Source organism: Euprymna scolopes, chromosome 17 (genome assembly GCF_053919585.1).
Source record: "Euprymna scolopes isolate OS-2025 chromosome 17, ASM5391958v1, whole genome shotgun sequence".
NCBI classification, from domain to species: domain Eukaryota; kingdom Metazoa; phylum Mollusca; class Cephalopoda; order Sepiida; family Sepiolidae; genus Euprymna; species Euprymna scolopes.
Genome location: NC_136498.1, coordinates 67,595,892 through 67,612,988, shown reverse-complemented (window position 1 = coordinate 67,612,988; position 17,097 = coordinate 67,595,892). Strand labels below are relative to the sequence as shown.

Genomic DNA, 17,097 nt, shown 5'->3' with positions numbered 1-17,097 from the left:
AAAGAATATAGATTTCTATGAGTCGTTCTGTTTATAATTGTTTATTTTTGGAGAAAACAAAAAAAAAAACTTACATCCATTGAATTAGAAGTGGTTTGCCATACTTATAGGTAAATATGCACTGAGCAGACACCATAATACTTAAAGTTAAATTCAAATTTTGATATATCTTTTTTAAATGAAATTGTTAGTTGAAAGTACAGAATAGTTAAAAACACTCTCCCCATGTTAAGAATGTCTTTTTAAATAGAAAATGAAAATAAAATGTAACTTTTTCATTTATTTTAGACAAACATTCATGACCCACTGGGTCAAACATTTAATTTATATGTTAATAATAAGGTCAATAAAACTAATTAAGATAATGCGGAAATCAACAATGTAAAAAAAAAAAAAAGCAGAAAGTATTAACAATTGTTTATTTGGATGATTTTAATATGAAAAAAAAAAAAAAACAAAAAAACAATTGGGATGCTGAAAACGTACACAGTAAAACAATACGTTTTATTGTCGCATTGATTATTTGTAATGCATATTAAAAAAACATTTTCAGGGTTATTTATGTTGGTAGTGTAGAAGAAAATGCATGAATGTTTTTTAAGAAAGATGTATTAAAAAATGGAGAATAAATTAAATAAATAAATGGCGATTTGTGTTTATTTGTTTATGCTGTTATGGGTTTATGTATATGTACGCATGCACAACTGGAAGTTGTAAACCGGATGTGCATTACAACACCCGTTACAAGGTCATTTGAGTTTTATAATTATATAAATTATATTTAGTTCATTATCATCTTCATTATAGCTTTATTATTGCTCATATCAATATTGCTTGCAAGTTACCTGGTTGTGTTTCCTTTATAACAACAATTTTCTCTTCTTCCAAATGTTTACTTGTGATATTGCGTGTACTGGAGTTTGGTTTCTTAGACGTGCTTATATTCTTGGAAGTGTCCACAGAACTCTTATCTGAAATGGAAGTATATTAACACTGCTGAAGTCTGGAGAAATATTAGAGATTTTAAATAATATTTAAAACTAATCATACCTCTGTGAATGAATATAATTATCAGTGTTATTTCTTTTTTTTATTGTTTATTTCGAAGTTCAGCTGGGTTGCGAAGTTTTTTTTTTTTCTATTATTGGTTTAAAATATATTTTGGCTATAATATTAGATCAACTGTTAATTACCCACCCCCCTCCTCAATACTAAAACAAAGAAATTGCTTAAAATTTCGTTTTTAATAAAAAGTAAAAACTTTGGTTAAAAAAGTAATATGGGATTCAAAGGTGTGAATAGGAGTTTCTTGGTTTACAAAATGTTGGCTGTGGTAGGGGGGGGGTCAAATACCATCATTTTACGTATATTAGTACAGAAAATCTGTATTTTCCATAGTAATAACTGTAACAGAATGATCCAAAGGAAAAACTATATATAAATTCAAGTGTATTTGGCATAATGTTTAAGGTGTTCATTAATCAGAAAAGACACCGGGGTTTAATCTTTGGTTGAGCTATGCCAAAGATTTAAAAAAAAAAAAAAAAAAAAATAATACTTGATGATATCTTGTTTAATATTCAAAATTATTGGTTTGATTTGTTTTATGACATATCGACTATATGTGGGTTATTTAATGCCAAATAAAATTGTCAAATATAATTCTACAGGTAGGATAATTATTTTATATTCTTAGAATACATTAATTCAGCCTTATAAGGTGGGAATCTAGAGTAAGTGGAGTAATCCTGGGAATAGAGTGGTGCGCTCCTCTACACCTCAACATAGTAGCTAATTAGAAAGAGAGCCTTTAGGTTGCCTTTGATTCTGGTTGACCACTTTACTTATGAAGCTTCATTCCTATATGTGTATAAAGGTTTTATTTATACACATTCACTCGCATCTCTTTGGAATTTCCTTAAAGACTATCATTAATGTATAAAATGATAAAATTAATTTACCTTTTGGAAGTGGATAATTCTGAGGTAGTAGATCAAGACACTCAAATGATCTGAGTCTTCTTCCTTTTCGAGATGCTATAGTGTTTTTTTCTAAAAAATATAAGGTAATGACAATATCGAGCTATAAGGTTTATTACATGGTTTGGTGAAACACAAATTACTATGAAAATAAAAATAGTGATCAGAGTTCTAAGTTGATCTATATCAATAGTGGTGAAACAGTATCATTGATGTTCATGGTAGCATGTTGAAATATCTTATTGGCTAGAAAGAAAGGTAAATATGAAAAATTACTCCACCCTCGAAAATTCCTTTAAAATTTCCACTTCTTTAGGTTTTCAGGGGCGCTGAAAACGAAAATAATATTTAAAATTACGGTAAACGAGTAGTTTCCATGATACGAAAAAATGTTAGTGGCTAAAAAGTGGGGGATCACTTTTTATAATAATTTAACATAAAATGGACACCCACTTTATGGACATATTTTTTGGGGGGGTGGTGGTGGGGGGCAACGTACAATGAACACAATTTAACGTAAAATGAGCACCAACCATTTGAGGGGGGGGGTAACGTACAGTGAACAGAATTTAACGTAAAATGAAAACCAGCCATTTTTTGGTGGTGGACGGGGGCGAAGAGTAATTCATAAAGTAGGGGTACATTTTACGTTAAAGAAAAGTAATCACCCACTTTTTGGCCACTAACGTTTCTTCATATCTTGGAAACTACTCGTTTGCTGTAATTTTAAACGTAATTTTTGTTTTCAGCGCCCCTGAAAACCTATAAAAGTGGAAATTTTAAAGGAATTTCGAGGGTGGAGTAATTCTTCATATTTACAAAAAGAAATAATATAATCTTTTGTTAATATTGGTAATCTATAATTTATAGGTGATTCCGTTGTAATTGTCATCTATTGTCTAAAAATACATATTTAAGAATGTTTTGTATCTTTAATATAATTAGTAAAATATGAATGTAATAAAAATGATAACCTTTAACAAAAAAAAATAAATAAAATAAAAAAAAATAATAGCTATGAGAATATTAGAGAATAATTTTGAATAAATTTTTAAAGAGATTATCACTAAAGTAAGCTAGTAGTTTCTAAAAGTCTATCTTTTTATTTATATATACAAACATTAACTTTTGTCTTTTTAAATAATAACACCAAAGCAACAAAAAAAAAAAAAAAAAATGAATCTTTTACATTGTCTTTTATTCATATAAAGGGATATGAGGGGCGTGCAATAAGTAAAGCTCCTGACCCACTTCCTATTGTCTGATCAAGCTGAAATTTTACATGTGCAATGATTTATATCTCTACGGGTTATGTGGCAAGTTACAGCTCTGAACTAATTGTGGTTTCTGTTTTACAGGTGTTTGAACTGAGTCAGGTGTGAAATGGAGCCTGTTGAATGTCGAGCAGTGATTCGGTTTTTGTATTTGAAAGGACGCACACCACAGGAGACTTTCGATGAAATGAAAGAAACTTATGGTGATAATGCCCCCTCATATGACCTTGTAAAACGCTGGCATTGTGAATTCAAACATGGCCGGAAGTCTGTGGAAACAGCTCCCAGACCTGGTCGCCCCACCCCTTCTGCCATTGATGAGGCATCTGTCCGTCAAGTTGAGGCTGCCATTTTGGAAGATCGGTGCATTACTATTCGCCAAATAGCCCAAGATGTCAAGATTAGTACAGGGTCTGTGAAAACTATCATTCATGACCATTTGCATAAGGTGTCTGCCAGATGGATTCCCAGGTTGCTCACACCATTCCAGAAGCGAGAACGCGTTGAGTGCTCGAGGATGAATTTGGAGATGTGCCAAGAAGATGAGTCAAAGTTTTTCAAAAGACTGATTACACAGGATGAAACCTAGGTCCATCACTATGATCCAGAGACCAAAGCCCAGTTAATGCAGTGGAAGCACTTGGACTCACCACCTCCAAAGAAGGCAAGGGTGCAGCCCTCTGCTGGCAAGGTCATGTTCACAGTCTCCTGGGACCAGGACGGAGTAGTGATGACAGATTTCCTGGCAAAGGGTACCACAATTACAGGAGCCTATTATTCTTCACTTTTGAAGAAATTAAGGGAAGCTATTAAAATCAAGAGGTGGGGTAAGATCAGCAAAGGTACCCTCCTCCTGCAGGACAATGCTACTGTCCACAACTTGCATATCGCCAGATCAGAAGCATAGGCGTGTGGTTATGAAATCCTTCCCCATCCTCCCTACTCTTCTGACCTTGCACCCTCTGACTTTCACCTCTTCACAGCCATGAAGTTCTTTTTGAAAGGAAAGCGTTTCCCAGATGATGCAACCTTGATTTCTGAAGTCACGTCGTGGTTGGAGGACCAACCTGGGGTGATCTACAAAAACAGTCTCCAGAGCTGCATCAAACGATGGGAGAAATCTCTAGGTGGTTCCTATGTAGAGAAAGACTAATAACTGTGCCAAATTTCATTGCTCTACTGCAATGGGAAGTGGGCCAGGGGCATTACTTATTGCACGCCCCTCGTATTAAATAACTTTTCTTTCCATAAAATTTTTTTGCATAGTTATTATTTCATTTTGTCTAATTATTGTGTCTATTAAAAACAAAAATAACTATTATCTTCTAATGAAAATGAGCCAAGACACATTCTAGTATTTTAAATAACATGCATAAAAGTTTGACAATTTGATGTGGATTAATAATTTATAAAATTTAAATTAAATTTTTAAGTACAAATTAATTTTGATTACTTAAATTTAATTTAAAATAATACTATCGTCACTGACACTCAACAGCTATCATAACCACTTTAAGAATGCTAAAGAATGGCCACTTATGATAAGAAATATAGCAATCTATTTTTAACATTCTCTTGCTGTTGGCTTGTATAAGTAGACATATTTCTGCTAACTTATTTTTTATTATTATTATGATTATCCATAAGTATTAAAAAAACAAAACAAAGAAAAAAACGATTCTTTCTTGATTTTAAAATTTCCATTAATATTGTATACAATTTCTTTTCTTTGTAATTTCATTTATCATTGCTTGACACTAAAACTATAAGGTATCCAAATATGAAAATGAGCAGTACTTAAACCAAAACATATATATCTAAAAAAAAAATTAAATTATTAAGGGAAAGGAAGTCTGTGAGCTTCTAGTTTGAGTGTAGTCTTTTAAATGACATCAAATTTTGGAGAACTAATCCTTTTATTTTGGTTGATTTTTAATATTTAAAAATAACTTTCGCAATGAATAAAAGAAAATTTACACAACCAATTCTAACAAGACTAAAATGTTATACTTATCTCTAACTACTTATCTAGCTAACACTCTTCATAAAAGTGCACATGGAATTCTATTTTAAGTATAGAACTCAATGTTGCAATGCTATAAATATTCGTGTTGGTACGATTCTTTAGATCACCCTCCACAAGTGTGTTTTTAGAAACTATATGCACATTTAACATCTGTTTTTCCGGTCATCAAGAATAAATAAGTTTGTAGTTAAATATTTGGAGATTTATAAAGAATCGGAATTGGTAATTGTATCAGAATCAGAAATTTAGCAGGAAATCGAGAAAAATATTAGAATCATTGCATTGCTAATAAATATTTAAATATTTTCCTGCAAAAAATCAATTACAGTGCAAAAACTAATTAAAAGTTAATTAACATTTGAATTAGCACAATTTATTTTTCATATTTTGAAGTTAGCTGTAAAATAGTACTTTTTAGAAGCATAGCTAATTGATATATTTTTTAAAAATATAATCATCTTAGATTACAGAGTTTCAGTATACAGCATTACATGAAATGATTCTCCATTTTAAGCTATATAATAATATACTAAGGCAATTTCATGTTTGTACATCTGTTATCACTCTCCACTCTATTATTAAAAGTTGAAATCACCTTATCACCAAAGATGCAATGGTAACAAAAAGTAATAAAAAAAAAAATCATTTAATGCTGCTGTTGAATGTGAAACTTGAACTAAAATATATATATTCTTGGCCTTCAGGCTAGAATCAAACTATAATTCTGATTCTATCCAAAGATGGTACAAAAAAAAATTGTGGGTTTCTGCTATTATGCTGAATGTCCGTGGAATGAAAATATGTCAGAAACTTCTGGTTTTGGGAGATAGACTCACATAACCAGATATATTCTGACATCAACCAGAATACTTAGATACATATGTTTCATGTTTCTGAACTTTTGAGATGAGGATTAATAATTTGGATTATTCAGACTACTGTTCTCATCTTGAATGTTATTTGCACAATGTTTCGGCTGATGTAAGTTTCAATCTTTAAGTGTTGTATTTGTGAATGTACCTGCCTTACTCGGGAATCTGAATGGAGTTTCAAATGGAACCTGCTATTTAATTCACAGGAGTAGTATGTTCTCGTTCTTTAGGGATAACAGATAAGGTGCTAAGTAAAGTTTAGTTGGAAGTTACACTCTTCCAGAGGTTGAAGGTTCAATCTTCAATACATGCAACACAAATAATACAATTGCAAATTATGTAAGATTCTACCCAGTAACGGAACTAGAGCATGCAACCTCCGTGGATTAAATAAAGAGTTCCATTTGAAATTCCATGCAGATTCCAGAGTTCAACAGAAAGATTGCTTGAGTACGACAAGATACACCTGACAAAGGTTGGAGGTTACATCAGCTGAAACATTGTGCAAATAAAACTCATGAGAACAGTAGTTCAAATAATCCATGAATGTTTCAGTTTGAATAAAGATGATACAATAATATAGTGGGGACTGTGTTTGTGCCAGATGTCCAAATATTTTTTAAGGAAGGCAGTAATATACAACAGATGAAGGATATGACTATGGAATTTCTACAGGTCCTGCTAGTCCAGATTAAAATAAGAAACCATTTCATGTTATGGTATGCAGAAAATGATTGCCAAAGAACAAACTTAATAAATCCTTACCAGTGCTTATTTTTGAGATATTTTTATCTGAACTGGCGTTTTTGGCAGATACAGATTGAGATCGAAAGCTCTCTTGTGCTTTGGCAACATGGAGATATTCTGCTTTATTAATAGGACATGCATTGTTTAAAGTGACGGCATGGCTTAATGAAATCATTGAATCTTCAGTCAGTTTATTTATGTCACTTGATTTGACATCCATAACATCCTTTTTCAATTGGGTTTTTTCAAACGGTTTCTCATCAGTTTTTTGTAGAGAATTCTTTTGATTTTGCAATGATTTATTTTCTATTTTCTTTCCAATGATCTCACTTTGTTTCTTTTTAACTTCTGACACTATCTGGTCATTGGTTTGATTTGATCTCAGACTAGAAGAAATATTAAAAGAGGCATCACCAGAATTCTTTGTAGTGGACAGAGTTTTGTTTTGCTTTGAATTTGAGATTATGGAAGAATTTATCAATGGATTTTCTGGCTTTTTACTTTGTATAGTATCTTTGGAAGATGGTTTAATCTCAAATGTTGGTGGAATAACCTCGTTGTCTTCTTCTGCACTGCTAAAACCAAATGCACTAGTTTGATGTTTGATATCTATGCTGTCTTTGTGTTGAGCCTTTTTGTTCTTCTCAAGAGCTCGGCATTTTCCACTCTTTGGGGTTTGAGATGTTCTTTCTTCAATGTTTGAGGTGCATGGGGCAGCTGGATCTTCAATACATTGGAGGTCTGAATTTTTAATCTTCTGCTGGGTTTGAGGTTGATCTGAAATAATAGAAGTTAAAATAATAATAAAATAAATAGAAATTATCAGAAAAATTGTTAAAAATAATTGAAACATGATTTTATAAACGATGTTTGTACAAAATTGAGAAAATGTCATTGATGCCTCTGTTAAGTCTTGAAAGACAATAGATACTTCCTGTAAGAGTAGCTCCACATGTAATTGAGAGGTAAGGGTTGCGTAATCTCCAACCACACCTCTCCTGAATTGGCATTGCTCGAGTCCAGTGGCAAGGAGAATTACTAGATGACTGGAAACAATGCCAAGATAAGTGAAGAGGAAATACAGCACCTGGAATTCCCAAATGGTCACCCATTTTAGTACTGACCAGGCTCAACGTTGCTTAACTTTGGTGATCTGGCAAGAACCGGTGTGCCAATGTGATTAAGCCGTATTCAAATGCTGTATTGAAAATGTCAATCATTGACATAAACTATTGAATTGGAAAGCCATCAGATTTATTGTCATCAATTGCCAGCTGAGTAAAAAAAGTATAGAATCGTCACTTTTAATGTATTGTTTATTATAAGTATTATGCTTATATGAGTATACACCCTTCATCAAAAATGATGGGAAAACATATTTTGCTCATGTGCAAACTAATATTCACAGAAAATAATATCTCAATCAGTAAAGTTAAAAAGAAAGAAAATGTCTCAAATCGAAAAGTTAAAAAAAAAAAATTAAAAAAAAAATTATCAATTAGTATAAAAGAAAAAAAAAAAAAAAAAAAAAGAAAAAAAAAAGACCCCCCCCCCCCGAAAATATCTCATGAAAAAGACTGAAAAATTTCTTTCCAAATTGATTTTAGACACTGGGTGGAATTGTCAAATGTACTATTTACTTTTTCCCCTTCCTTTAAATATGTGAAATCGTTTTGTCCAATATCTTTTTTATTTATTAACTTTTGTGTGATGGGAGAGATGGAGATTTGTTCATATATATATATATATATATATTACATACACACACAAATAAATAATGTTTTTTATTATAGAGTTGAAAATTTAGATTTCATATTCGATAACCTACAGCAGGATTGATATCTGATAAAAGAGACAAATCAAAAATAACTGATCACTGCCATCAACAATAATAATAGTTAAAAATTCGTTGTAGATAAGAAATATATGAAACTAGCAGGGAGATATGACGTTGCTCAGGATTAAATGAGGATCAGTGGATGTTCCAGACTTACAATACTTTTATTGTCGTTGAAATCACCCATTTGTCAATCAATCAATCAGTTGCCTTCTCTAGTCAGGAACCCATTGCAGTGCACCAGGAGGAAGCTTCACACGCCTCTCTGCAGTAATTTAGTCCACAATTCATTGTAGTCTACATTGCACTTTAGAGAACTTCTAGTTGATTTTATATAATTATTTTTATACACTGACCTTAAGAAAAATTTAAAATACAAAAGTCAAGTACAAGGATTCAATCGTGTTCTAAACACAATCATTGATTTTTAACGCACCCCTATCTTATCAAAGAACCTACTGTTGATTTAATATGCTGGGCCCTTTTGCTTGTGTGGTGATAAAACTTCTCACTTGTGGTGTTAGGCTGTATAAAAGTGTTAACTTTGGTAAAAATTGGGCTGTTCCCTTTTTAAAGAGATTTCTTCAATTATAGATCTTCGGTACTTATTGGAGGTATTAAGATATAAAACCTATCTAAGAACACTCCCGGGCACATAAGGTACATGTGTGTGGAATTTAAAAAAAAAAAAAAAAAAAGAAAAAGAAATCAGCCCAGCCGTTTTGGAATCCATAAGGAACACACACACACACACACACACACACACACACACACACACACACACACACACACACACAATGCCTTTTATATATAAGTAGAGATAGAGATATATTAAAATATTTGTAAGATTTTATATAAACTTAGTATTAATTTAATTTTTGTGGGATTATGTATCATAATTTTGTTCTGTAATTTAATTAAATGCAAATAATTTGTTATATCCAAAACAAGCTTGAACATTTTGCAAGTTATTTAAATTTTGATGCATTGTTTAATTGTATACCTTTTAGGAAATGCTTTAATGAATGTTTCATCGTTTTATAGGTCTGTCACCTTTCTTTTGTGTAAGATTCTATCTATTAGGTTGACGAGAAAGTTCTTGCAGAATTTTTAATTTGGATTTCAAATGATGTTTTTTTTCCAATAAATTTTCGTCATAACACCTTTGCTTTATATAGCATTTTAAAGAGCGGTTTTTGCTCTGTCTAATCGTTTGAATTACAATCGTTTTAAAACAATTATGTCTTCATTTCAGAACGTTGATTACAAGATGGAAAAGAATGCAAATTTGCACAATTTTCTTATTTCAATTCAAACTAGGCTGAAAAGCTATTAGAACAGCTTACGATATCAACCAGATGTTTGACCCAGGAACCACTACTGAATGCACAGCACAATGGTGGCTGAAAAATTTTGTGGTGGCGACGAGAGTCTTGAAGTTGATGAGCATAGCAATCATCATTGGAGGTTGACAACGATCAATTAAGAGCCTTAGTTGAAGCCAATCCATACATAACTGTTTGAGAACTTGCTTCTGAATTAGACGTAACATATACACTTTAGAGAGATTGGAAAGACAAAAGAATTGACAAATTGATGCTTCACAAATTCAACAATAACCAAAAGAAACGCCATTGTGAAGTATCATCTTCCCTTCTTTTACACAACAAGAACAACCCGTTTCTTGACTGGGTTTTGAATTGTGATAAAAAGTGGATTCTTTACGAAAACCGGCGATACTCAGATCAACAAAGCTCCACAAAACTTCTCAAAGCTAGAGTTGCACCAAAAGAAGGTCACACTGATTGTTTGGTGATCTGTGACCAGTTTCATCCATTAGTTTTTTTGAATGCAGATGAAATTATTATAGCAAAGTAGTACTGTCAACAAATGGATTAAATACATCAGAAACTTTGACAACAATGCTCAGCATTAGTCAACAGAAAAGGCCCAATTCTCCTCCATGACAATACTCAATCGCATGTTGCTAAACGAACCCTGCAGAAGTTGAATGAATTGGGCTACGAAACTCTGCCTCATCTGCCATACTCTCCAAACATCTCACCTACCGACTACCACTTTTTCAAGCATCTTGACAACTTTCTGCATGAGAAATGCTTTAAAAACCCAAGTGATATAAAAACGCCTTCAGTGACGTTATCGCCACCAGAATGCAAGATTTTTACGTTATGTCATAAATACCCTTGTTTTACATTGGTAAAAGTGTGTTGATTCTGATGGTGTTTATTTTCGTCAATAAATTTTTGTTTCAGCAGAGATATGTTCATCTGATTTAAAAGTTAAAAACCGCAAAAACTTTCTTGTCAACCTAATAATTCCCTTCTATGATAAATATTAGTGTTTTTAAAACATCTGTAAAAGATTGCTATTTGTTAATGAGTACTGATTTATTTTTCCTTGGACTACCACAGGAGTTGTGAACAGGTATTGACGTGAACTATGAAATCAGCCCAATAGAGTTCAAATCCAGCCAAACCTCCTGTATTTATTTACATTATAATACAATTGAGGAAAGGTATAAACCCACTTCAGTGCTAAGTAAAATAGAAACTTGCTTTTAATAAATCATTTTCTATAACTATTATATTTTTTTTTGTTAATTAAATAATCTCAAAAAGATTTGGAACAGTCAAATCAGCTAAAATCCTTCCTTTGCTTACTTCTTCCAAGATGGAAGTTATGTTTGTTTATGAACAGCCTAGAAATCACATTGCTTGACCAATTGTCACCAAACTTGGTTAAAATATCAGTTATAGTTTACCTTAAATCTGATATAATTTTGGGATATCTAAGTAAAGGTAACACTGGAGATTTACTACTTGGCCCATATTGTAAAAATGGAAGTCCCACATCTTATATTTTTCACCATTAAAAATTTAGTATTGGTCTAGATTTTGACGACATTTCAACTTTTGATTTTTTAGATTTTTATGTATGGATAACAGTAACCATCATGCAAAATTTTAGTCTGATCATATAAATAGTTGTGTTATCAATATTAGCATAGCATAACTTTACAAATACTTCATATGGGAAGTAAGGCCCAGATAAGATTTTGGCCCATCTTTATGTTGTTAGGCAGACTTATAGTCTTGTTTCCAATGCAACTGAGGAAAGTAAATTTTGAGTCTTAAGGTTTTCTAGCCTAACTTGTATATGGTTTTGCCACTCCTCTCTTTCTCTCTAATAATGCACTTTGCTATTTTTCAAGTTATTAAAATACATTTTTATGTTAATTTTTATTCTTTTTTTTTTCTTTCATTTCATGACTAATTAGCAAGATGAGTTCTTCCATATTTCATTTTCTAGTCTGTTTGTACTTGTAGAAAAGGAAATTTTCTCTTTAGACCTTAAACTAGATATTCACAATAATAAATTTAACAGATAAAAAATGAGATGAAATACCTGTAAAATCATAAAGTCATGACTTCTCGTTTATTCTCCGCAAACAAAAGGAAAAAAAAAAAAAAAAAAAAAAAAATGAAATTATAAGGACTCACTTTTAGCTACCATTTCATTAGAGACTTTGGTTTTTGAAATTGGTGTTGAATCAGTTCTTTTAAAATTACAAGCAGGATTTGCAGACTTTGGGTTTGGGAACTGCTGACAGATCTTAATAACACCAAATTCATGTCTGCTATCACTCGAATTCTGGCTGCACCAAATATCTGAAGGGACAGAACTCTTTCTTACACTTCTGGTTGTACTTAGCTGGCTGGATGTTGTAGAAGGAGCTTCACCCTTAAAGTATCAAGCAAAATTAGGGCATTATTTTTAAAAAAAGAAAAAAGTTTGTATTATTTAGATTGTCCAGATTACTGTTCTCATCTTGAGTGTTATTTTCACAATGTTTCAATCGATGTAACCTCCGACCATATTCATAGAATTTCGACCCTTTATTTAATTCACAAGGGTTAACATGTTCTCGTTCCATCAGCCATGGGTAGAAGTTTTAAGTAATGTGCAGTTGTACTCTTAGTATCATCTACACAGACGATTGACTTTTCAATCAAATGTGTATCACTTCGAACTGAATTTTACCTAATACTTCACCTGCAATGACCTGTGGCATACAACATATAAAGAACTAGGTCAAATTCAGTTCTAAATGACACTCTTCTGAAGATTGAAGGTTCAATCCTCTGTGCAAGTGACAAATTACTTGTCATGGTTGATGAAATGAGAGAATGCTACACTTGTGGATTAAATAAAATCTCCTGTTCAAAATTTCGAAGTTAAACAGAAAGATTACAGAGTTTGACAAAATGCACCTAAAGACGGTTGGAGGTTACATCTACCAAAAAGTGTGAAAATAACACTCAAAATGAGAACAGTAATCCAAATAATAAAATCTATCAATTCTCATCTAAAAAAATTCAGAAACAGATAGAAAATTTATATAAATATAAGAAATGATTCGATTGAATCAAAAACGTAAAATAAAAAAAATCCATAAATCATGATTTATCTACATATTTTGAGTTTAAGTTCTTTCTTCTTTTGATCTTGTTCAGACATCACTGATAAGTTTCCTCCACTATTCACATTTATCCATATTGTTTTCTCAATTCTTTACTGATCAATTCTGAATTATTTCTAGGGCTTTACAGAACCCTCCAAAAAGGAGTGAAGAAGAGGGTTATTTTTTATATTAAGTCAGAGTGGAGCAACTTCATTTGAGGCTAAAGAGTGTGGTTTTAGAGCTCCTCCCTTTAAAATTATTTGAAATTTTTGCAGCATTAAACAATAAAAAAGAAAAACAATTACATGTAACTCTGAGACATTTTTTTATATATCAATAATAAATGTATATGAGATGAAGAGAGAGTTATAGATTAAAATTAGATATGAAAACCTGAAAAAAAAAAAAAAAAAAAAAAAATTAACTTCTCAGATTTTCGTATAGAAGAAAGTATGAATTGTCACTTAGTTTTTACATTTCTAGGAGTTGACTTATAATCTCAGATACTCCTAAAATACACCAACGTAGCAGAAATCTCCTATTTCATGTAAACCCCTTCCATAGCTATAACCCATTTATACATATGATTAAAGAAGTACCTTCTCTCAATTAACTTACTCTATATCCTCCCTGAGAGTTTAATCATGCATATTGTCCAAATATATTAAACCCACCATGACATATATGCTATAAACCTACCTGCATTATTTAATAAAAGCTATACTCTTCCTATATCAGAGATCCATTTAGTTCCCCTAAACAGCATCAATATTTTGTTTTGCTCCTAATGTAACTATTGCTAGATGTCACATCCCTATTATGTTACCTAGCATCTTCTTTCCTATTCTGATGAGAAGCATTAGGCTTTGAAATACCATGGTATAAAGTCCCCACTTACTGTACACCCCTAATTGATGTATACCCTTATTGAATAAATCTCTATATATTAGTATATAGTTTTATATAGTCATTTTCTTTCTTTATTGATTTTTATATTCCAGAATGTGAGAGATTATATAATTATTTCAACAGCCAAACAACGTCGCAGCCCAAATGAGAGTGAAATGAGCCAAAATGAAGGCAAAACTTGAGTCTTAGACTTCTGGTTCATTGGCTGTCGTGGCTCTTGCTGGCTGTGGAAATAGTTATATATATATATATATATATATATATACTAGCAGTTCTGCCCGGCTTTGCTCAGGCCCTATGTACTGTTCATAAGGTTATGTGCATATGTATATATTAAAAAGTGTGAATATGTAAAGTAATGCCTTTCTGTATAATAGTCTTCCTTAACTACCATAGAGAAAAGACAGGCAGACATTTTCACTTTGATAGATAGATTGGATGCGATATATAGTAATGATTAAAAAAGTATAAAAAAAAAAAAAAAAAAGACTCATTCACCACCACCGAGAATCAAAACCAAAACTTTCAGCTCATGATTTATTTTGCCTCTGCCGTCAATGACTGGGCTATGAAAACATGTTTACTGCAAGGCTAAAAATTAAAACATGAACCAATAGCTACTACGTTATGCATTCGTAATGCCGGCATTCGACCTTCACCTGGAAAATTTCATTTTTTTCAATTTTCATACTTTTGCATCGATTTTGCCAGGATTGAAATAACTTATATATGAAGTTTCATGTCTGTAGACCAAAAACTCTAGGAGGAATTTTGTAGGCAAAATTTGTTCAACAAAAATATATACATATACATAAATATATGTGGAAACAATTTTGTGTTTACTATAAACTTTTTACGCAAATATTATGCAAGTATAAATCATGCAGAATATCTGCATGAATATAATTACACGCAATAGTTAACTAAAGATGATTATCCCATTAGAAAACCGAAGCAACCTATAGGGAATTAATTAAAATGAATGTTTAAAAGAATATGCAAACTAGGTAGATCTTTTGCTAGTGAATGCAATTCCACAACCCATATATAAGAAAATTGTATTTTCTTTTTAAATAGACAGAAAAGAGGGTTTTTAATATGAATATCAATACGCACAAAAGAAAAACAAATTGATAGGAGTATATATATATATATATATATATATATATATATATATATATATATATATATATTTACACACACACACACACACATTAAGTTTAGTTCATTTTTAACTATTTCTTATCAAACCGACGATAGCTCAAATAGTAACTACAGGTTGGAGAACTATAAGTTTTGGTTTTAGTTTTGATTGTAGCTTATGGCAACCAAGTCATTTATTGTTACTTGTGATATTACTACTATACATTGAGTACAATATAATATGTAATAATTGATAGATAAACGACTCTTTAATAATATATACAAAATCTGCATAAATTAAAATATCATAGTTAAGTGTATTTTATTACAGGGCAATGCCGTGTGCCCCCTTCAAGTAATGAAATAAATGAAGGAGTAAAAATAATAAATGAACCATTAGTGAATTTAGCCTTGTGTTAAGTTTCATACCTTATGGGAGGCCGGATAAATATAATGGCTAATTTTGTCTATTCCTTTTAAATGATATTTCAAGATCTACTTATGGATAAAACACAAATTCTCTTTATAATGATGTATTTTTTTTTATTGAAATATAAAACTATATAATTGGTAAATTTTGTCAGCTTACAATGTGCAAATCTTCTGATGTTGAAGGAAGTAATTCCTTGGCCTGAAAAGATTTTTCATTTTCTTTTAAGCATATTTGATTCTGTGCAATTGAGCACTTTTGTTTCTGTGAAAAGAAAAAAAAAAAACTTTGACATTTGTGCATTTTTGTTATTTTAGACATTTTTTTTTTAATTTTCATTTTTGAAGCACTCCTTTCAGAATAGTAAAAAAAATCAAAGAGACCGTAAACTTTTTCTAAAGATTTCTCTAAAAATGGATGTGAACACATTGATTATGTACAATTTTTTTTTAAACTTTCGACAAGAAAAAAGTATTGACTTTTAACAGTTTCAAAAACTTATCTTCCTCCGAGACATGTATCTGCAGTGAGGAAATGTATTACACAACAAGTAAAAGTAATGATAGATTCAAATGGAAATGTTCACGTAAAAGATGTCTGAAGATTTTTTCAACTAAGAAAAAGAGTTTCTTTCTTCGTTCTTCATTGTAGCAAAATTCAAAAATTGAAATATTGAATTTTAAGTAAAACCAATGGTCTCTACTGAATGTCCCAGTAATGAACATATCCAAAATTAATGAAAAACGATAAGTTAGAAAATTAATTATTAATGGAAATAGTTTTCCAAAACAATTAGCGAAAATTGAGTTTTGCAAAAAAAGAAACCGGAGTGTTCAAATCATAACAAAAAGGGTAATAAATCTTTCCTGAAAACTGAAAATTTTTAGCCAATTTAGCAAAACTTAATTTTAGTTGTCTTTGAAAACTATTTTCGTTAATAATTAATTTTCTACCTTATCGTTTTTTTTAAATTTTGGATATTTTCAATACTGTGACATGACGTTTCAGTAGATACCACTGGTTCACTTGAAATTCAATATTTCAATTTTCAAACTTTGCTACAATAACAAAGAAGGCTTTTTTTATTTTTACTGGTCTAATTTGGCTCGAATTAACATTATAATCTTTGTATATTTATCAGCATAGGACATTGCCTCATATGAGAGTGTTCAGGGAGAGTGCCGCTTCATGTCCAATCAGACAATTTGTGATTGGAGACTGTTTATTTGAAAATTGTGTATCGAACACTTTTCGCAATATCTGCAAATTCTTGGTAATTAATTTTTTTATTTTGTGTCATTAAAATTTTCTTAATTTTATTTTAATTCAAAAACTGTTCAAATAATTAATGTTTTATTTTGTGTAATTAAGATTTTCTTAATTTCATTTTAATTCAA

At 31.1% G+C, this 17,097-nt stretch overlaps 1 protein-coding gene and 1 pseudogene across 1 annotated transcript in view; both read right to left on the bottom strand.

Annotated features, from left to right (window-relative positions):
* LOC145296767 (uncharacterized) overlaps positions 1-17,097 on the bottom strand; it is a 242,404-nt gene that overhangs the window by 97,740 nt on the left and 127,567 nt on the right. The window contains exons 16-20 of the mRNA XM_080142821.1: positions 15,860-15,964; positions 12,257-12,497; positions 6,917-7,675; positions 1,962-2,051; positions 846-971 (exon numbers count right to left, since the gene is read on the bottom strand). Of these exons, the coding sequence (XP_079998947.1) occupies positions 846-971; positions 1,962-2,051; positions 6,917-7,675; positions 12,257-12,497; positions 15,860-15,964 (1,321 nt within the window). The remainder of the gene's footprint in view (positions 1-845; positions 972-1,961; positions 2,052-6,916; positions 7,676-12,256; positions 12,498-15,859; positions 15,965-17,097) is intronic.
* On the bottom strand, positions 7,974-8,091 carry LOC145297128 (5S ribosomal RNA; annotated as a pseudogene).